The sequence below is a fragment of the Trichechus manatus genome, unplaced genomic scaffold (genome assembly GCF_000243295.1).
Source record: "Trichechus manatus latirostris isolate Lorelei unplaced genomic scaffold, TriManLat1.0 scaffold00097, whole genome shotgun sequence".
NCBI lineage: Eukaryota > Metazoa > Chordata > Mammalia > Sirenia > Trichechidae > Trichechus > Trichechus manatus.
Window position 1 is genome coordinate 7,368,872 of NW_004444033.1, and position 23,524 is coordinate 7,392,395.

Sequence of the window (23,524 nt, forward strand, 5' to 3'; positions counted from 1 at the left end):
TGGGGTTGTTAACCAATGTCATAAAACAATATGTGTACTACTGTTTCATGAGAAACTATTTGTTCTGTAAGCCTTCACCTGAAGTACAATTAAAAAAAAAAAGAAAAAAAAGGTCATAAAGCAACTATTACTCTCAGAAAGTGGTTTAGAAAAGGATTCTTTTGATGGAAGAGGGTGGATAACAAGTTTAAAGTTGGGAATTCAGTTTGCTTTGATGTGATTCCAAATTCGAATTGCTGCCTCTCTGAAGGGTGGGAAGTCTATTATGAAATGCCGTGTATCATCCTAGTACGGGCAGCCCAGCTGGGGGATTAACAAATGTCATTAGGTGATAGTGATAAAGAAGCCTTCACACACAATAAACACAAGCTCCACTAGGTCTTTCTGGAAAGGTAGCCTTCTTGATTGATCTTGGCGGTCCCTGAAGTTGGGCACCTGGGTACATCAGAGGGTCCCCAGATGGGGTCAGTGGAGTGACAGGGAGCCACTCTGCAGGGTGACAGCAGAGTCCAGTTGTAACTGAGAGCTAGCAGGGGACCAGGTTCCCTCCCCCCTAAAACCAAGTGTGGCATCTCACGCAGGAGCCCCTACGGTTTCAATGGGGACAGGAGGGATAAAGAGGACTTCTTTTCCAGGGGCTCCCACAGCCTTTCCAAGCCATCTCCCATCTTCTTCCTGAGGCTGAAGACGGCATTCCTGGGCTGGTCTGAGGTGTCTGCTGGATGGCTCAGTCCCAGTAGGTGGTGACAGATGAGGAATCAGCAGGACCTCTGAGAGGCGGAAGGCCTCTGCTGCAGTTCCAGTGAACGAGCTCTAGAGCTCTGGTTCTCAGACGCGGGTGGGCCGTCACCTGGGGAATCTGTTAAAAGTCAGGTGCCCAGGCCCCATCTCTGACCTTCCCAATCAGAATGTCCAGGGATGTTGAGCAAGCTCCCCAGGTGATGGGGATGCTCGCTGAGTTGGAGATCTGATGTTGCAAGGAAGAGCGCTCTCGGTTTGGAATCAGGAGTGGGCTATTCTGGTCTGGACTCTGTCCATCTACAGGTCACTTAAGCTCTTTGGGTCTCATTTTCTCGAATGAAACAATGGGGTTGGATTACATGATCTCCAAGGTCCTTCCAGTGCCAATAGCCCAGGAGTCTATTAAATCATTTGCACATAATTTAAAGTTCATTTGAAAACAATGATAAAATACAGCTTGCTTTGGCACTGGGTTTTTCTTTCAGGAAACTTGCTTTCTAAAGTCATAGCTATGATGATGCTTTCAGGCCTCTTCACACTCCAGATACCAGGGGAGCATCTGAGCCCTGGTCCACCACAAGTCCAAGTTCCAGGGGAGATAAAACACGCCGTCCTTAAGAAGGCTGACAGAAAGGCCACCATGGAGACTCCTGGCCATGCACTGAACTGGACTTCTTCCATCCCAGAGGCCCACCATTCACCGGGGTTTCATTTACAGCCTAGAGATGAGAAAGCTGGTGCACCAGAGTCAGGATGAAGCAACTTCTCGTTAGGGTCTGTCCTCATTTATCAGGGTCTGGACCCCATGCTCATCACTGCCCCCGGGCATTCACTCGTCTCCGGAAAGAGGGCAGCAGAAAGCAGAAAGTGACAGGACTTCCTTATCTTGGTCCCCTGTTGAGGGGACTGCTTGCTTGGCGACTGACCCACTGCTATTTATTGTCCTAAACCTCTGCTCTGGTTTGTTGACTCCTGACTTCAGGCCCCGTGCTGTCTTTGTCCTGTGGGCACTTCCTGGGTCTGGCCCATGCTCTGGGTCCTGGCATGTCCTCGGCTCTTCCAATCCTGGCTTCCCGCTGTCTCTACAATCCCTCGGCACCCATGGTTCAAATCTCACAGGATGAGAGCCATGGAGGCACAGACGGGCCTAGGGCTGGTAGAGGTAGGCAGCCTGCATCTTCTGTAGGAGTTATGGGCTGGCAGACGGCATTCCGCCAGGTAGCACTGAGACAGCAGGTTTTCTCTCCCCTGAGCTTGGAGAAACAGTGGGACTGTTTCCACTCCTCCCAGTTCATTCTGCTGCCATGGCTTCCCCCAGGGTTGCTGGGAGGGAGAGTGGCAAGGACAGGCATTTGCAGTGGGAGGCCGGGTGGCAGGTGTTCTTCGTGAGTGGAAGTCTAAGGCTGACAGCAAGATCTAAGCAGCAGGAGCACAAACGCAGTGGGTCCCAGAAGCAGGGGTGCTGCTTGTAGCACCAAACAGCTGTCTCTGAATCTGAGTCACAACGCTGTGCTATCCACACCACCTCTTGCTCTCACACATGCAAGGAGAATCAATCCCAGAGTAAGAGAACTGGAGGCCCTTGAAGATCACCCCGCCCAACCCTCAATTTACCACAGAGGAAACAGAAGCCTAGGTCACCACGGCAGATCAGGGTAGCAGCGACGGCATCTCCTATAAGCCTTGCCATTCAGTGAGCACAGAATGTTCCACAAGAATCCAGCCAGCTTCTCTATCTTCCTGTCAACAGCAGCAGAGCTGGGAAAAGAGCCGGAATGCCTAGAATTGCTGCAAGTATGTGTCAGGGCAGTGGGGTGTCCCAGGGAGCAAAGGCCCCGCCCTCATTTTTCACATTAAAAAAAATTTGTTTTAATTTTGTTGTTGAGAATATACACGGCAAGACATACCAATTCAACAGTTTCTACATATACAGTTCAGTACACTGATTACATTCTTCGAGCTGTGCAACCATTCTCACCCTCCTTTTCTGAGTTGTTCCTCCCCCATTAACATAAACTCACTGCCTGCTAAGTTTCTTATCTATTCTTTGCAGTTACTGTTGTCAATTTGATCTCATACAGATTGTTCTTAAAAGAGCACAATCCTCAAGGTGTATGTTCCTTACCAGTTAACCTAAACTATCGTTTGGTTTTAAGAAGGCTTTAGGGAATATTTTTGGTTTAAGGTTTAAAGATGATCTCAGGGCAATAGTTTCAGGGGTTCATCCAGCCTCCGCAGCTCCAGAAACTCCGGATTCCATAGAGTTCTGTTCTACATTTTTCTCCCTTTCCACCATTTTTGAAATAGAATTTGGGCATGTTTTGTTCCACTAATGGGCAAGATGCTATTGGTTTTAAGTCATTCTCCCACCCTTCCACGGTCCCCTATAAGGTGGCATAGCAAGACTGAATGGGAGCAAGGTTTTAATGGCAAGAATGGGTAATCCAGTTTTGGGGAGCTTATAGAAAGTTATGAGGCTAAGCAGATATGAAAAATAAAAAGACACAGGTCTGTATTAATCAATATTCTTCATTTTTAAATGTATCTCATAGAGCTGGCCGGTAGCTTTTAAGTACTAGAAATAACAATTATAGCATCTTTAATACATTTTAATGTCTCTTTACTCTTATGAAAAACAGGTAACTTAGTATACTGGAAATAACAGTCAAATGTCCCATGTCAACCCACAACTGCCTAAGAATAGCTGAAAAAAGACTGATGTGAATAAGTGGATGAACAAGAAGAACGGAAAAGTAAGGCTAAGGAATATCCGGAAATTTTCCTATCAGTAAAATCTATTAGCCTACAGACCCACGCCTCAAGGGAACCCTGAAAGCTTAATCTTATGAGCCATTTGAATGTGGAGTGGAGTTGGCTATTGGAATTATTCCAAGGGGAATACTCCTGCACTATGTCGGAAATGGACAACACAACCTAATGGGCTGCTGTCATGTTGAGTATTTTCCACGTTTAGCATGTCCAGCTGCTTCTTCAGATTTAACAGGAACCTTAAGGAAGAGGGTTGGCCCATCAGGAATTGCCCCAAAGGACAAGCAGGACCCTGTATATGGGCAAAGTCTTTTCTAACGGGGGCAAGGCTAGAGTCATGGGTAAGAATCTAACTTCACAAGGAGCAAAGGAAAACTCGGTAGCAGAGGAAAACCAGCGACTCAGGAAGTAGTCAGATGAGCTTCCTCTGGCCCTTTTGGTGAGATCTTAAAGTGGGGCAGAGGAGCCCTGGTGGTGCAGTGGTTAAGCACTCAGCTTCTAACCAGAAGGCTGGCAGTTCCAACCCACCAGCTGCTCTGTGGGAGAAAGATGGGGCATCTGCTTCAGTAAAGATTTGCAGCCTTGGAAACCCTATGGGGCAGCTCTACTCTGTTCTACAAGGTCACGAGTCAGAACTGACTTGCTGGCAGTGGGTTAACAGGGGCAGAGCAGAGCTGCACCTTGGATGGTGTGATTTCTCATCACTGCCCTACTGTTACCTCAGACTCTGTTACTACTTAATTCCATCTTCCCGTTTCTTTTCTCCTACTCTCTCATTTTCCCTCTTTACCTTATTTCTGTATTAGTGGATGATGGATATCTGTTTACATGTTTGCCCACTAAAAAAATCCAAACACTAATTTATTTTAAATGCTTTTGTTTTTATGCTGAGGTGTCTCCTGGTTAACTTTACCTGCATGACTTCCTTGGGTTTCAGTTCTCTCAACTGTAAAATGGTGAAAATAAAACCATCTCTGTTTACATCTCAGGTTGTCATAAAAAAACAGCAGGGAAGTGGATATGAAATCACCTTGAAAACCTAAGCACTGCAGAAATGCAAGGTATTGTTGCCTTTTCAATAATACCCATTTTAGTATAAGAAGGTTTTGTGGACATACATCTTTTTAATTCTGTCTTCTATCAATATGGTGTCCTTGGGTCGTGCAAACAGTTAACACGCTCAGCTGCTAATTGAAAGGTTGGAAGTTCAAGTTCACCCAGAGGAGTCTGGTGATTTACTACTGAAAACTCTATGAGCACAGCTCTACTCTGACATATACGGGATCACCATGAGCCAGAGGTGATACAATAGCAACTGGTTTTCTATTAACATACACCCCCTAATACTATGAGTCAGAATCAACTTCAGGGCAAAGGGTTTTCTTTTGGTTTGATAATTGAATACAAGAGCCATGAAAACAGTAGGCACCCAAAACGTATTAGCTGAAAATAATATTAAATTGGACTGCAGATTAGGGGAAAAGAGAAGGGTATCTGCTGGTATCACTAGTAATAACTGGATGCTTTTGGCTGATCTGTTTAGTTAGTTTCAGTATGAAATAATACAACTGAGGAAAGGAGAAGGAAAAAAAAGATTTACTGAATTGTTTACATAAATGTAATCCTCACAACAACCCTGGAGGTACCATTACCTCAATTCACAGATGAGAAAAACTGAGGCCAAAGGTCATGGAGCTGGTAAAAGACAGGGCTTGCATACAAACTCAGTTATGTCCGATTTTAACTCTCGATTACACCACGTGGCTTATTTGATTTTGTCACCAGTTAATTTTGTTTATTTTACAAATATATGCCATTGGTATCATGGGGCTATGCGTAGATGTCTCAACACAACCTAGACGGGCAGAATGGAGCCAGTACTCCAAACTCCCTTGCAGCTGCCACTTTAGAAATGTTATGGATCACACTGTGGAAACTGGCATGTATGGCAGATACCAGCGCTGAAACATACACTTTGTCATAACCGTTCTTTCCACTGATCCTACCCTACACCGCAATACGCACTAGTTCAAGTTGGGAAAATCCACGAGTCAACCTACAGTCCCAAGTGCATTAATACTGAAGGCTGTTTTTGACAAAGAAAATGTACTGATTTAACATGAGCAGCATTACCTCTAGCGAAGACCTTTCAAGAACAGAATCCCTGCTAAGAGTTATACAAGTGCTGCTCCAAGCCAGAAACAGCAAAGAACCTCAAGCCACTAGCTTTTAAAGACAACATACGCATGTAATACACTTCGATTACATTTTTTTTACTAGTGGTGTCGTTGTTTTCCAGCTATCCAGGTAATACCAACCCTCCCAATCAGATATTCAGAGAATGTTAGGAATTTACACTAAGTGGTATTATGGTAACTACAGCAAATCAGACTGCAGAAAGACATGCTGTTTAACTCCAACACTAGATTTAGTTGGGTTAGAAGGTCAACTCCAGGGAGTTTGCTGGCAGGAAGTATCAAGGTTTCCAACAATTTCTGTCTCTCAGAACAACCTACACCCAACTGTTAAATCAGTTAAATGACAGGCAATTATGTGACCTGCCAGAATGGATAATTTGCTCCAGGGTTTATCATTAGCTTCTTGAAAGTACATAAATTAGAGAACGCTCACGTCCTGTGAACATCGTATTACTCTGACATGAAGGGTCAAGAAAAGACGATGGCTATAGCGTCTAAGAGCAAGGGAAACTATCTCCTAAATCCCATCTCTGGGCCCCCTTTCCCTGTCCAGTTGAGTGGACTCCACCAATCAGTGGAAAGACGGTAACCCTTCCTCTTCGTTGGCTCTGAATATTGACTGCGAAATACTTGAGCAATGACTTGGAGGACACCATTATATAATAATTGAACAGCAGAGGACAAAAGGGAGTCCTCAGGCGGTGCAAATGGTTAAGTGCGGGACTACTAACCAAAAGGTTGGCAATTTAAACCCAGCCAGACGTACCTTGGAAGACAGGCCGGGTGATCTGCTTCCAAAACGTCATGGCCTTAAAACCCTATGACATAGTTCTACGTTGTACACATGGGGCTGCCATGAGTTGGAATCAACTTGACAGCAACTAATAACAAGAGAGGACAAAAGTACAGGACAACTAGAAAAATGAGAATTTTAGTAAGTTTTTTTTTGCGGGGGGATGGGGGCAAGTAAATGAGTTGACTACAGTAAGAATACAGATTCTTCCCACACCTACTTGGATAGAACTTGATTGTGACCTGACTTTTTCTTGGTCATTGTTCTTGACGATGATGGCTAGTTTAGGTTATGAAGCTTTTTCACACTCATTTGCCCATTTAATCCCACCACTGCCCGTGAAGTCGGGCTTTCTGTTCTCCTGGTGCCTGGTTAGCGTGGTCTGCACACCCACCTGTTTGGCCTGGTTGACACAGTGCATGTACTGGGCAGCCAGGGCAGAGCAGCTGAGGGTCTGGTGGGTGTGCTGGCGGTAACACTGGAGAATTTGGGCCTGTAGGTCAGCACAGACTGGATGAAAATCATACCGCCTGAAAACAGAAACAGGGATCAGTGACATAAAGGGTCTCAATCAGAATAAAGATCAAGATTAAATAATATATAAAACATTAAATAACATATAAATGTTGCAAATGCAGAAAACAGTTTAAGAAATAATTGTCTTCAACCTTTAAAGAAAGATATCTAAGTTGTCCCCATGATAAAAATCCATATAATGTAAATTATTTCTATGAAATTAGTTCCATTAATTGACATCTGTATAAGCTACTCTGGACATTATAAACTTCCTCCCCAAACCCAAAACTAAACTATCTGAACGGCACCACCACCCTTCAGCCTGGACAGAAAACCGAGTTATGACTTCTCCCTTCCATCCCATGCCCAGTTGGTCACAGAGTTGGATATCCCTGTGGTCTGCTCCTCCTTCTCCATACTCACCCCGATTACATTAATTCCTGATCATTTACACCCTGGTTCCAGGCAATCACCTCCAAACTGGTCTCTCAGCTTTTGCCATCTACATGGCTTCTGGAGGGTTCTTTCTAACACACAAATCTTATCACAGTACCTCTCCCTATTGCTTCCTAAATAAAATAGAAGGTTACTGGGCAAGCTCCTTCTCAGTCAGGCTCCTGACTACTTGTCAGCCTCCACTCCCGGCCCTGTGCACCCGGCAGCCTGGCCAGACCACTGTCAGGCTTGATTGGAATACTTCTCTTTCTGTCTTTGCTCCTGCACACCTGGAAAAGACCTACTCATTGTCCAATATTTAGCTCATGCAGCTTCTACGAACTCTCCCTTCCCTGGAAGAATCTATTATGCTTTTTCTGCTGACCCCACTGATTCTATTAACTTCTCCCACCATGCACATAACCCTGAGCACATCACACTCTAAGGCTATTTAGTAGCCCACATGTACTGCAATGTGAATTCCAAGAAGTGAGGACTGTGTATTACTTTCTTTGTAACCTCAGCTATTAGATAGAGATACTCAATAAATATTTGTTGAATGAATATAAATAGGTGGAAAGAAAAAATGCTTAAATTCCTTGGGCCAAAATTTTTACTAATTATACTTACAAATCCCAGATTTTAGTCAGATTGCTCTGAGTATATATGCTGTATCAAACATAAATGTTTCCGAAATAGTTTATAATATACTGGGAAAATGATAATAACAAAAATAAACCAATGTATTATATTATATAAATGAAAACCAAATATTATTGTTAAGAGGGTAGCAGTACTTGGTCTAAGTGAAATAAACACACACACTGAAAATACATAATATTATCACTTTAAATCTAAGAATTCATATATCTTTTCAAATTACTTTTGTTTAGTACAAAGAGCTTCCAGTCTGTCCTATCAGTTATTTTTTTTTAAACTGAAATTTGTTATTTCCATGGTAATCTTGAAATAGCATTATTTTAAGTTTAATGGGTTCTAAAAAATCCCAGGAGGAGACAGGAGGAATATTTCTCATCAATAAGGAAACCCCTGGGTGACGGTTTGTCTCATTACTTTTATCCAACACACTAAGCTAATATATATTTTGCTAGAATAGAAAACTGAAATGCAAAGCATGTTACTTGCCCCTGAGGGGATTTACTTCCTACTACCCTGTAAAGAAAGTAGACATACAGGGAAAAAAATAAGCCCCCAAATTTTATATAACATTGCTTTTACTTTTTCATTCATTACCTTGCTGTTTGGTCAAATACCTAAGAACTGAATTTAAATCTAATCCCAGGAGTTTCAGTTCTTCTTAAGATTTCAAAGTTCGGATGTCTGTGAATTTTTGTGGACACAGATTTCTCTAATCCCCCACCATGAGCATCAGCATTTAGAAGGAGTCGGCTGTGCTTCGAGGGTATAAGCACAGACACCACTAACTGATTGATTACAGCTACAGCCACGTCTGGATAAATACTGAATAAAGTATGCCTAAGCCTCAGGTCAGCTGAACGCAGCAAATATATGAATAATGACTAACAGTTCATGGGCAAGCGGTGTTGTGTTCTCTCCCAGTGTTGAGGACTGATCATCAGGGGGCGGGGAGAGAAAACTAGGACAATCCTGACCAGGTCTGAGCCCTCCCCTGCTAACGTACAGAAAAGGACATGAAGTATGAGCTTCCCATACAGCACATCATAAAGAAGATGGCAATTCTTTCTCCTTCTTAAAAGACTTCATAATGAGATAATTCATCTAATACCACGGGCCCCTTAGAAAGAGGTCATTTAAGTTGTATATAAGCATTTATCCCGAGTTGAGCTATTAGCCAAGCAAGTTAAAGTCCGTGAGTTATTGATGATTTGAAATGTGTCAAAATATACTTTTATCACTGCAGATCAATACGACTCATTCCCGTGGCCCTTGCTTTCCTGTCTGTTTTTCTGTGTGGGTGTGAGTGTGCGCGCGCGCGCGCGCATCTTCTGAAATTCCTCTTGCACATATTCCAACCTGTATTGATGATGAGATGGCAGAAAGGGGCAAAGAGGGTAGGAGATCAACATAACTGTCCCCCGTTCCTGGAGCAGACTCTGGTTCATCTTCGTGGATTCATCTCTAAGGGTGAAGCGCGGCCTCCGTATTGATCTGCGATGCTTGTTATGCTGCCCTAATGCACGGTTTTCACTTTGGGAAAATGCTAAATGAGATTATGGTCCGACATTAGAAGGCCATAAAACCCAAGCCGTGGCACCTTCCATTCAGGAAAAGGGTTGCAAAGACATTTCCCACATGCATTATGGTGAACCCTCTACGCAGTCACAATGTCGGCAATGGATTTGTATTGACTGCTTTCCTTCCTGCCCATACAAAAGCCACTGGTGGGCAAAAATCACAAAAGGCAGAGTTGCAAGATACCTGAGAAGGAAAATGAAATCTCAGCGGTCAAGGATATTTGAATAATTTAATTTCTTTGTCTATACGGAAGAGTCAGCAAAGATTAAGAATTGACAAATGTTAAAAGGAAGATGAAATAGAAATGTGGAGAACTTGGAACAATAACGAAGACGTGAGAAGATACAATATCCAAAGAGGAACTGGTGGCATAAAGGTGACATCTGAAAATGGGCATTTATCGAAATCAATTAAGAAAAAAGTCACGTTGGTGGTCACTTGAAATTACTGGCGACGTTTACTGAATCCCACATGTGTACATCACCGCTCTCTCTGCTCTCCTTTTCCTCCTTTACTCTCTGTCCCTTCTTCCTCCCTCATTTCCACAAGTACTAGTGGCCCATCTGCCTCCCTCCAAGCCCCACACAGTGCATTTAAGGCCAAGGAGATTGCTGACTGTGTCCAAAGGCAGAGCTGAAGACTTGACTAGAGAACAAAATCAAAAGAAGCACTGGTAAGTCTTCTGTAGCTGGTAAAACAAGCAAATGTCATGAATGTGTAATGCTAATATTTACTTAAAAGGCATCTAAGAAAATATATCCCAGTATTTTTCTTATTACACTGACAGGTTCATTATGGAAACTGGAAAACACAGAAAAGAATAAAAACACACATTTACGTTGTTTCTAATTTTTCACTGCTTAAAATAACATGGTGATGAACATAAACTCAAGTGCCATCTTGGAGTGTTTCCTTAGGACAGTTTCCTGTGGGTTGGATTAATCGGTCAAAGAGAAATGAAAATATTCTCAGGAAAAAATGAAGCTGAGATAAGCAGTATTCTGAAGTCTCCTAAGACCCTACAGTGTGCATTGGTATTCGGTTATCTGTTTCAGAGGTATCTGGCGGCTTCGCTGTTGCCGTGCCTACTTTCATGTCTTAGAAACTTCGCTGATGCAAGTCTGAGCTTTGTATTTCCAGGAAACTACTTGCTCATCTTTTTAGTTCTGCTAGTATAAATGACAAGGATAATAAGGAAACCTCAGAGAAGGAAAAACAGGGAGACAGCACTCCTCAGACCAGTCTCCACCCAGAGGGCTGAAGAGGCACCAGTCAGCAGCCACAAGCCCTGAGGCTCTCAGGACCACGGAAGTCATTCATTCATTACCAGTGCAGGTGTGCAGAAGTAACCTGCAAGAGTCCCACAGGTACTATACCGAAACACTGGGGGTGGGGGGGAGGGCATAAGAATAAATGAAGAAGAATGAATGGCTGGTGCTCAAAGGAGAATCCTGATTTTTGAACAGGTTCCCACAATGCATTCCTTATGGGGTCACATGGTGTCAGAAACCCATATCTAGAGAAAGGAGGTTCTGATACACACTAGGACATGGATGAACCCTGAAAGTACTATGCTGAGTGAAATAAGTCAGGCACAAAAGGTCAAATATTGCATGATCTTGCTTATATGAAACATCTAATAGCTAAATGCGTAGCGATAAAAAGTTTATTAATGGTTACCAGGGCCTGGGGGGAGGGCAGAATGGGGAGTTACGACTGACGGTGTACTGAGTCTGTTTGGGATGATGAAAAACTCTTGGAAATGGATAGTGGTAAGAGTAGCACAACCTGGTGAATATAATCAATATAACTGAATTGTATGCTTCAAAATAGTTTAAAAATGGCAATTTTTTTATTATATATATTTTACAACAATAAAATTTAAAAAACAAACAAATAAAAAACCACATTAAAAGCTGGCACACAATATAGTTATGGAGCCAAATCCCAGTAAGTTTAATTCCTATGGCACACTGCAAACGTTCCAATTTTATTCTGTACTAAACTTCTCATTAGCTGTTGAGCCCAGTGGTCAGGATTTCCACTTTTCTTTAAAACTCAAAACAAAAAGCTACCAATCACACTTCCAATATTTAAGAATATATAATAATTCACTCATTTCTCTTATGATTTGCAACAAAGCTATCATAAAATGTAATACAAAGGAAGAAAATATCTAAAATGTACTATCTTCTATTAATTTTTTTCACTTTTAATGTTCCTTTAAATTACAATATCCTAATATTAGTTTTCAGAATAAAATGCAATGCAAGATATGAAAAACAACTCAATTCCTAGCTTTTCTGAAATTCTTAATAACAGCTAACCATCTTTATTAACGATGTTTCTATCTGTGCTGTAATCAAGTTTCCACAATTATACTTTGGAAGCCAAACAACTCCAGGAAGATATGGTTGCTGCCTTTGTTTTTGTTTCAGTTTGTTTTCACACAGACTTTGCTATATATTTTTTTAAAATAAATTGAAATAAAAACAAGAGATTTCTTTTTTTCCAACAGACATCGGTTACTGAAATTATGCATGTTAACCATTATGTTGTCTATCATCACCATACAAAGCCTCCACTGTCATCAGAGACGGGGACGGTGACCTTGTTCCAGGGCTCCATCAGCGCCTAGTCCAACCAGTCAATCACGCTGATAGCAGAGCGGTCATTACCCACAGCGACCGCCACACCACTCAACCACATTCAACTTGGGTATTGTGAAAGAAAAATTCGGCTTTGACTAGATACACAATAGAGCACACAGAATTCTATCCTACACATGCAAGGCTTATAGAGCAGCATCTAGCTGAGAATATTTGAATCTACTGCTGACTCTGCAAAAGGTGTCAGGATCACAAGCCAGTGCCCTGGACCCACAGGAGGGGGACAATCTACAAAGGGGGAGGGGGAAACGTTGCCAGTCTTCCCCCCTAGGATTTCAGGATGCAGAGTAAAAGTCCCAACACCAGGAAATTCCTATAAAGATAAAATCTCTGATCATCTAGCCCAGATAAAATGACTAACACAGGGTTCTACACACACAGATTGGACACAAAAAAACCGTCACGAAGAGGCACAGGACCGGTCTACTATGTTATACACACAAGGTCGCCATGAGTCAGGGGTTACTCAATGGCAACTAATAACAGCAGCACACAGATACACTGTTTTTATACCCATAGGCTTCACACCCTAAGTACATGAGTATGAATAATCAAAATGTAAGATTAACAAAAAACTTCCCAATTTTACAATATATTTTTCTTCCTTAATTAATACTATTGGTTCCTTGGAAATAATGGGGGTAAGTTAGGGAAAACCTAGGAGAAGAGTGGGAATTTAACATGGTAATGCATGTTAACTATTAATTTAATTTGATGCCTTGACCTGTATATACGCTTCTGTGCATACACACTTCACCTGAATATACACTGCTGTGCATATATACTTCACCCAAATACACACTTCACCTGAAATACACTTCTTTGCACATACACTTCACCTGAATACACACTTCTGTGAATACACATTTCACCTGTGTATATACTCTGTGCATATATACTTCACCCAAATATAGACTTCTGTGCATATACACTTCACTTAAACATATACATTTCACCTATATATAATACATATATATACACAGTTGTGTGCATATACATCTGTATATATACACACATCTGCATATATGCTACACAGAGAACCGAACCCTCCTGGCATCTTGTCAACCTCACCAAACCATGGGTGGTATCCTGCTATATGGGCTCATACAACACAACTGAAGGGTTGTCACACTCCCCACTGAGGGTCTAGACTTAGAAAAACAGGTCCATCTTCTGCTGTGACTCCAAAGAACAAAAGGCCCCAACAGCTTTGTTTTATAAATAATCTCTTAAAATTTGGTGACCCAGAGAGGCAAAAAGTAATCAAATGTTATTTAAAAAAATGCTCTCACCCCAGATAGCTGTTTCAAGTAATAGTGCCTTTGATAAGAAAGAAAGGTTATTTATTGAGCTGAAAAAGATTTGAGAGGTCAGGCATCTGGTGTGAGGCAGAAAACACAACCAGTTAACTGGTCATGGGTATCCCTGACTTATATTTGTTCGACACACTTCAAGTTTTTTTTCTCTCTGAGAGATAAAAAAATAAAATAATGCTTACTTACATCAAAGATAACTGGAATAAGAGGTAATAATTATGAGAATCTGGGCACCCAGAGCATGGCAACATTAACTCAAGCCCAGCTCACGCTTGCTTCAGGACAGCCAAGTGGTCAAGATGTCGTTTTCTCACGCCAAGTCTTCTCAGGAGTCAACGTTCTACAGCTGACATGTTACGCTTTACTCTGGGTGGGGAAGCCTCATTTAGAAAAGTGTAAACCAACTCTGTGAAAATCTTGGGACACAGATTATGCTTTTTCTCTTCCTCTCTTTTCCTTCCTTCCTCCCTCTCTCCTCCTTTCCTGCCTTCCCTCCTCCGTCCCTCTCTCCCTCTCTTCCTTATGATAATGTTTTCTCTCCCTCCCGCCTTCCCTCTCTTTTCCTTCCCTCCTTCATTTGCCTCTCAATGTTTGGAAAACTGTTATTGTTTAATAAACGTCAGATAATGATGCTGTAGTAACAACAAGCACCGGTGGGCTACCAACGCAGCTCTCTGCCTTGCAACAATGCCTCCGAGAGGGCAGCAGTTTACACAGGCATCCTGTGCAGAAAGATCACCCTTGCCACGCACAGAGCGGGAACAGACTAAACCACAGTCCACAGAAGAAGCCTTGCAGTATTTGAAGATGTATTCTTTTGGGCCCTTCACCAGGGCCAAATGGTTAAATTCGAATCCCCAATGTACGGATGAGACCAAGTAATCTTAATTAACACACACAAACTATTTCCATTTGAAATACCTTAGTTAGGTTTCAGGGCCAAGAAGGGGTCGTTTATTACAGAAAAGCACGGCATTTACTCTCACCTGATTTTGTAAATTAGAAAAGGCAAATCAGAAAATGTTCATCTTGAGCATACACAATGCATCAACCCTGGATTTCTTTTTCTTTAAACGTATGTGTTCATAGGATATGTTAATGTGAACTTATGCACACACAAATTGAAAGTTATTTTACCTCTTAAGCTTTAAGAATTATTTCTCCACTCCACTATTATGCTACTTTGGAACATTCAACAAAATCGAACTTTTTTCAGGTAAGCATGAAAAATATGATGTTTGGTTGATGGATTCATTCATTCATTCCCATAACAAATATTAAGCCTGAAACATTTACTAAGCATCCATTTCATGCCATCCACTACAAGAAGTGCTGAATAAGACGTGAGGCTTGCCCTCACCTAGCTCACAGTCTAGTGGGAGACAAGTGTATACACGTTCTTATAATGAGATCAAGAGCTAATAAAGTGATAAACACAGTGCTAAGCAAACACAGGAGTCTGGTTATATGTATGATCACAACCGGATATGCAGTATTCCAGGCAAGAAGACATCCATCACTGGTCAACAGGAAACAAGGACTGGCCTCAAGAGCCTCTTAAAGTAACTTTGATAAGACAGAGAGGAGGTTCCCAAGCCAGCAGAGACCTACCCAGTGTAGCCAGACTATACAGATAGACTCAGAGACATGGAGGAAAGACTTCCTTTGACCTTGAGGACATGAATATACGCTTAACCTGGTAACTGCAAGTCTTCTAAACTCTTTTGCTTTCCCTTGGGGCAAAGTTTAGTGTTTGTGTTCATGACATTTGCTAACAGGTTTTGTTTGAAGAGGTGGGAGTAGCTGTGTGTAGTAAGAGCTTATAATTCTCTGAGTTAACTAGAGAATCGCAAGGAAATAATCAGAGGCCAGAAGCAAAGTTTGAGGCCCTCCAACAGTAAACAAATGTTGAGGCAAGTTCCCGGTTGCTAAGTCTTGGTAGGTGAGCTCTGGTGGTAACTTTCAATTGGTGCCAACATTACTCTTCAGCCTTCATCATTTTCCCTACTGGGGGCACCTTTTGTAACTGCCCTATTGCTTATTACTTAGTATGGTCAAGAAGGAGAAAACTGTACAATTTGATCCTGGATTAATGCCAGATTTAGGGGCAAGAGGGAGACAGGAGGAACTGGGACAAGGTGGGGAAGGTAGAAAGACAGTGAGAAGCAGAAGACTCTACTGGAATTAGAGGAGAATCCTGGAGGAGAAAGGGAAGGCATGACGAGCCAGATTAGTTCAGATGGAGAAAAAGCAGAGGGACTAGCTGAGCACCCAACCAGCCCAATGGGAAGTGGAGGGAGGCAAGGGATGGGGAGACTGCAAGTTCTAGGCGAGGGAGCTAAAACAAACTAGCATTTGTTCTTCCAAGATGCTTTCAATTCCAAGTTCTTGAGGGGCACTGCTCCCTTCATCACCCTCTCTTCTTGCAGAAAGTTCAAGTTCAGAAGAGAGACAACCAGATATAGCCGACATGGGTGTCCCCAGTATAGCCAAGGGGCAGGTCACTGGTCTGGGCGATCTAGCAGGATTTTCTGACCTAGGATACTTGCAATGAACCTAAGACCCTCTTAGGAAATTTAGTTGAACATCTAACACAACCTCCCCAAGACAATCCTTCCATATCTGGAGAAATATTTATTTCATAGGCCTTATTACATTATTTTCATCAATGAAAGCCAGAGAGATCTATCGTTAATAGTATAGAGTCCAGAACCTTCTAACTGAGTAGTATGTGCTAGCAGCTGGTGCAGAAATATGGTTGAGCACACACATATTCATGTTAAGCTCCTATCTTTAGGTGCTTATAATTTTTCAAAGAGAATTACCCTTTGGGATGAATTTTTTATGCTCCTTCTCAGCTGAGGGGTGCTCTGGGGTGTGAGAAGTTTGGTGAAATTCCATTTGAGTCACCCAAGCATAAAAATACATTCCAGTACCTCTGCCTCTCTCTGCTGCAATCAAATTTAAGAGAGTGCTTTTAGTACTAAAAGTCAAGAACAGCTTAATTTAAAAAATTTCGGAAGTGTCACATATCTCAATGAGGACGGTGACACATTCTAAAAAACTAGGTTAGAACCAGATTTAAGTCTGTAGTGAGAGAGCGTGTTACTTTACTTTAGATGATACTCTTTTTTCCCACTACATTTTTAAAGCAAGATCCAAATACAGGACACGCACGGCAAGGAACATGTCTGGCCCCCTTCACTGAAAGAACTGCAAACGTATTTATTTCAGTGACAAGTGAAGAAAAAAATTATCCATTCTGATCTGCCCTTTAAGTGACAGGGTGCTAAAAATCACATGTGGGAGGGCACGGTTGGGAAAAGGGGCCGAGTTAAGCCTTTGGTTGATTTCCCGTCCCTTCAGAGCACTGGAAGGAGACACTGTGTAGGCAGCACTGCCAAGGAATGGGCCAGGCCAGCAAACTCGCACGGACGAAGGTCTGCTGGGTAGAAAGAACGCCTCATGGACATCATAGGTGTGGCGGTAAAGGTTGCGTAGAAACCAAATTGGGGAGAACACCAGATTCACATTCTCAAGAAGCTTATCACTGACAGGGGTAGAAAAACATACCTATCAAGTCAGAGGCCATACAAGGCAAGCAAGCGTGCAGGAAACGGTAAGTGCCACAACTCTTCTGAGGACGAGGTGATCACTTCAGGTTGGGATAGTCTGGGAAGCTTCATGGAGGAGAGGAGACCTTAAGTGGAGGGTAGGACTGTAGGAGTAGGGAGAATGGAGAGGACAATGGAGAGGGTCCATGTGAGCAAAGGCCCAGGCTCCATTGAGTCCGGCATGTCCAGGAGGCCCAGCCTGCAGTGGAGGGTGTGCAGAGGCTGTAGAGAATAGTCTGTAGTAGAGAGGTAGCTCTGAGAAGGGTGAGGTTGGAATATGGAGGGTTTTTTTGTTTTTTTCTCATTAAGTGACAGTATGCCCAGATTCTCCTCCACAGGTGATGGCAAGGCAGAAACCTTCCGGACCCAAGTGTCAATCTAGAAAGGTTGGCCTGATGTGAGTGAACCGAACGGATGGAAGCAGGACTGTGAGGCTGGGAGTGCAGTGGAGCAGGACCCAGTTGCAAAGATAGAACAGGCTGATGGGTGTTGTGGCCAAGCAGGAGTGGAGGCTCCAGAAAGCAAGAATGGTGGGTGCGTGACTGAGAGAACATGGAGGCTGAAGAGGAGGAGGAGGGACTGAGAGACACACATAGTGGCTTGGGCCTTGGGGACTAAAGAATGAAAGTGCTCATGTCATGTTAGGAACCCCAAATGGAAATGACCTCCCATAATCTAAAGCATGGAGCTGGGGCTCAGCACTGAGGGGAGGGCTGGGAATCCCAGCAAGGCATTGAGGTGGGGGGTGGGGGGCGTGGGGAGAGAAGGCAGGAAGGATCGTAGGGCCTGCGAAACAGCTGTACGGGGAAGAGCGACAGGGAAGGAAGACGAAACATCAGAGAACTGAGAGTGGAGAGGAGAAGCAGCACAATGCAGCATCCCAAGGCTGGTGAAACTTGAGTTTCATGAAAGAGAAGACAGTCAAAAAGAATAAAGATGGACAAAAGACGATGGAATTTGGCCCCCAGTAATTTGGAGAAACAATTTCAGTATAGTGAATGAGGCAGAAGCCAGATGGCAAGAAATTGGTAAATAAGAAAATGGGCAGTAAGAAAATGCAGGTAATGGGAGTAGGTCAGTTCAATATCCTTTACAGAGTGCCTACTGTATACCAGGCACTGTGGGAGATATAAGTGGAGCAGTAGACAGAGACAGAAGGAGACAGGGCAGAGGGACAGAGTGAGACAGACAGATATATATTCATCCAGCCATCCACCTACCTACCTACAGACATAGCCACCCCATAACAGCTGCTTTAATGGGTACATTTGGCAATAGGAAAGGGAGGGAGATTCTGGCTTGCAATGATCTGAAAGGGTCTTAGATGAGAAGAAGGAATATCAGTAGGGTCTTAAAGAATAGGAGGGGCTTAGACAGTTAGAAATGAGTGAAAAGGCATTTCAGATGGAGAAGAGAAAGAAGCAAAGGCAGTGAAAGAAGACAGAAGAAAAGGCTGGGGTGGGGCTAGAGGCAAGCAACATCACAAATGGACTTTTTCTCAAGATATAAATGGAAATTTACACACAGATCAGAAAGTGAAAAACACTCTCAGCAAGGAAACGTCCTTCAAGTCGACTAAGGCGTTATTATATAGTAGTGAGTAAAGGTGCGCTCTGAAGGTAGATGAATAGTCAGGGAAGGTTATATGAAAAAGGTGAGTTTTCAACAGTCTATTCAAAAAAGAAAACAACAATGGAGGGCAGGAGGACAGAGTGCATGCAGACGAGGTGTGATTGAGAAGTAACACACAGCTTCCTCAGTCAAAGCAGGAAGTCCACAGGGAATATAAGAAATTAGGCTGGTGAGATGGAGGAGGAGGAGTGGAAGGAAATGGTTTGTTGGGGCCAACCGCAAAAGCTCAGTGAGTCATCTAATAGCAAGAGGAAGGCTTGTGAGGAAGCCCTGCTATGAGGAAAGGAACACTATCTGAGAAGAAGGACTCTGCTCCCTATAGGGATGTGCGCATGCTCTCCAGGAGCTGGGGGCAGAACAGCAAAGATGGAAGCACAAACCTAGATGGCCAAGCTGGATCCTATCACAGGAGACATCTGATACTGGGATATGCCAGAGGCCCTCCTTACCCTTTCCCACCGAGTAGTATCCCACTACTGCACACAGTTGTACATACAAAGTACATTTGTCACAGGCTAGATTATCTTTATGCCTTTACTGTAGGCCACGTCCTCGTACACACCATGAGTGCCCAGTACTTTCAGTTTGTGCCCCTTCTTGCTCTCTGAAATAGGTGTGCTTTGAAATGAATGGTTGATTGACGGGTAACAGAAAATGGAGAAAGCATGTCATAAAATATATTTGAAAAACAGGATTTTACGGATGTTGGTCAACTATAGTTACTTATTCTGCATAAGCTCACAAGGCACAGAAGTTCATTTTAAAATCATATAGCATGTATATGCTTGTAACAGTAGTTGCTTCCCATGAGGGGAACTGGATGGGTGGGCAAAAGGATAAGAGGGAGATTTACTTTTGTATATTATGTTTAAAATTTTCTGTCATGTATATATTGCTTATTCAAGAAATAATTTAATTTAAAATTGACAATAGCATATAAGAAACAATTCCCCTTTTCCCCCCAGATGCCTACATATCAAAATTCCTAATGGTGATGTCATTTTTATGTATTTTGTGGTACCAAATAGAAGACTGATTGAAAACTTAGGACAACAGATATGAAATCCCATAGGCAAATTCTATACAAAGGCAAAAATATAAATTGGGAAATAATTCAAAATGTCTTCAAACATGTTAGCTTTCAGTACAAGTTCAGCACAAGCCCTTCTGATTTAATATCTCAGCAACCTTGTGAGAAAGGAGACAGGAAACCACAATTATTTAAGTCACAGGGCAAGCCACCGCTAGTAAACAATAACATGAGTTTTGAAAAGCATGGAAGCCTTCTCCATCCTTGAAAGTCTTCTTAGTTCTTTCTCTGTCTTTTCAGTTGCTCCCTTTCTTTTAACTGTGAGTTAATTCCCAAAGCTCATATCTTAGACCTTGCTGCTCTTCTATAGTTTCTGGTATAAGTTCTTCTTTCTTTGGGGGTTCTTCTATTGCTTTGTGTGTAAATAAATGGATTTCCCAGTCGCTCTTCATCAGTCAGTAGCTGTGTGATTACAGCCTTCTTTGGGCTTCAGTTCCTCTTTGTAAAATATAGAGAGAGTAATCCTAGCCATCTCTAGCCAGGGACTAGATCTGATAGTTTCTAAGATTCCTTCAAATTCTAAGACCTCTACTCTAAACATCAACTGGATGTTTAATTTATTTTGATTTCCAATTTCCTACCCAGACAAAATTTTCCTTCCATTTTTCATGTATAGCCATACCATTAGCTCATCATCATGCTTAAACTTTGGCTCTTTTTGCTTATTTAGTACTTTATATTCATGAAGTGATTGAGACTGTTGGTTCTTCCTTTGAAATGCTTTTCACTTTCAAGTATTTCTCAGTTTCCCCTATCACTCCCCTAGGCCAAGCCATCATTTCATGTACAGACTATTATAGCCTCCAACTGGCCTCTCTGCCCTCAGTGGCCTTATGAATGTGAATTCTACTAAACGAATAACCTGCAAAATGCCAACCTTCCCTAGGAGTCAGTCAAGACTCTTCTTCCTTCTCCCTCTCCTTGCACCTCCCATAACTAATTTTACATCCAAAAATATTTCTCATATCTCTTGCCTCCTCAAGGCTATGACTTGTGGTGCTGGGAGAAAGAGTACTCACTGAAACTTAGGAAGCCACTGTTTACCTATTCTGGCCTCAGAGAGAAGGACAGATGGTGACATTTGCAAGGTTATTTTCAAATACAATGTAATATGAGCCAGTATAACGGCCAAAGAGCACACCTACACATATTCCTAATGTCCATTTTCCCAAGCCATGGTACAAAATTATATAAAATCATTTGCTGAATTGACTTTATTTTTCACTTGTGGATAAGCAGTGCTAAGTTTCCATAGGAACTACACTCATTTCAAAAGGTTTGAACGCAGAAGCTTTTTTGAAAAAGTGTTCAAATAATGTAACAATTTTGTACATAGTGCCTTGCATCCTTGAAACTCAGACAGCATCATAAATATTAACCTTTTAATCCCCTAAACGTCCCTGGAAATGAGACTTTGCATTTAGGAAATGGGTATGTTTAAGGAGAACTTAGGTGAGCTGCTAACTCGTAATCCCTTTCATCTCCAGCATTAAGCACAACTAATTACACATGGTAACACTATTTTGTCTTCTCGAGCCACCCTCTGAAATCTCCCTTTCAGCTCTTTTACTTCACCATTTCTTCCATTCGCTTTAACTACTCTACATTCAAGAGCAAGTTTCAGAGTCTCTTCTGACACCTATTTTGGTCTTTTCTTTCTTTCCTGTCTTTTTAATGACCTTTTGCTTTCTTCATGTATGATGTCCTTGATGTCATTCCACAAGTTATCTGGTCTTTGGTCATTAGAGTTTAATGCATCAAATCTGTTTTTAAGATGGTCTCTAAACTCTGGTGGGATATACTCAGGGTCGTACTTTGGCTTTCATGGACTTGTTTTAATTTTCTTCAGCTTCATCTTGAACTTGCTTATGAGCAACTGATGGTCTGTTCCACAGTCAGCCCCTAGCCTTGTTCTGACTGATGATATTGAGCTTCTCCATCGTCCCTTTCCACAAATGGTGTTGGCGAAGAATATTGAGTATACCACAGGCTGCCAGAAGAACGAACAAATCTGCCTTGGAAGAAGTACAGCCAGAATGTTCCTTAGAAGTGAGGATGGTGAGACTTTGTCTCACATACTTTGGACATGTTATCAGGAGGGACCAGGTTCCTGGAGAAGGACACCATGCTTGGTAAAGTAGAGGGTCAGCGAAAAATAGGAAGATCCTCTACAAGATGAACTGACTTGGTGGCTGCAACAATGTGCTCAAATATAGCAACGACTGTGAGGATGGTGCAGGACTGAGCAGTGTTTCGTTTTGTTGTACACAGGGTCACTGTGAGTCAGAACCGACTTTACAGCACCTAACAACAACACAATTTACCAACTTTTGGAGAGCAAGTACGCTATGAATTCAAGTAGCTAATATTTTCCTACTTAATAGCCCCATAAACTAAATATAGGAATCTAGACAAAAATACATCTTCAAAGCATTTATAGCTAATATATATGAAAAGTTTATATGGGAACACTGAACGACATGTGTGTCTATGGAACATCCACACAATTACTCTGGAATTAAAAATTCTAACATGCTTCATTTTTGTTCTGATTAACTAAAATATTCCGTACTGATGCCATAAGAAGGCAGCGTTAAATTCCAACACATTATTTAATCTTCATCCCCTTGTGTTATATAAATTGGATTTAAGCATTTTTCAGAGGACAGGCAAGATTTAGCAAATTGGCTTAACATTCTATGCTGCTGAGACTAAAATGAACAAGAGCAACCATAAAGTATAGAAAACAACCTACTGTACAAATTCTACAAATGATTATGATGAGCCTCATACATGAGGATTTCAGAGGTGGAATCTCAGTGATTCCTCTATAAAGGGATAATCATGTATTATTATTGCAGGACCAAACAATGCATTTCTCAATTCATGTCTACCATGCTGAGCTCCATTAGTTTTTTACATCTCCCTAAGGGTTCCAATTCAGTAGTATTAATCTAAGCCATTACACACAGCCCCAATCTACGAGCGTCTGCCTTACGAATATCCCTTAATACAGCTCTCCACTTGAGTGTTTCTGGAGAAAAATCACCTAACTAGGGAAACTGGAATCACAATAAATTCCTAGTAGAACTAAATCCGACTCACAATGTGATTACATTTCTGTGGTAAACTCTCTCCCAGTTTATAATGATCATTCATGTCACCTCCCACCTCCTAAAACATCTCTTCCCTCCTGCTGTCCTCTCACTCTTGGCTAATGACATGGCCTCATACTTCACTGAGAAAAATAGAAACCAACAGAGAATGCCTTTATCTTCCCATCAGAAAATCTGGATCTGTCCTCATTTTCTTCTTTTTCTACTGTTACTGTGGAAGAAGGGAAGCTCTTATTAAAAATAAAGTGAATCCCTACACATGGATCCAGTTCTCCCCTTCCTCTACCCTGCCCCTTATCTTGCTTTCTAGAAGAAACTTCTCATCTTATATCTTCAAGCTCTTTCTCCACAAGCTTGTTTTCATAAGCATTCCAACATTATCTAGAGCAGCACTGTC

At 42.1% G+C, this 23,524-nt stretch overlaps 1 protein-coding gene across 9 annotated transcripts in view; it reads right to left on the reverse strand.

Moving 5' to 3' along the window:
• Positions 1-23,524, reverse strand: part of CHCHD3 (coiled-coil-helix-coiled-coil-helix domain containing 3) — a 325,632-nt gene that overhangs the window by 14,303 nt on the left and 287,805 nt on the right. For all 9 annotated transcript variants that reach the window (XM_023737121.1, XM_023737119.1, XM_023737122.1 and 6 more), the window contains one exon: positions 6,896-7,031. In XM_023737121.1, coding sequence (XP_023592889.1) covers positions 6,896-7,031 — 136 coding nt within the window. The remainder of the gene's footprint in view (positions 1-6,895; positions 7,032-23,524) is intronic.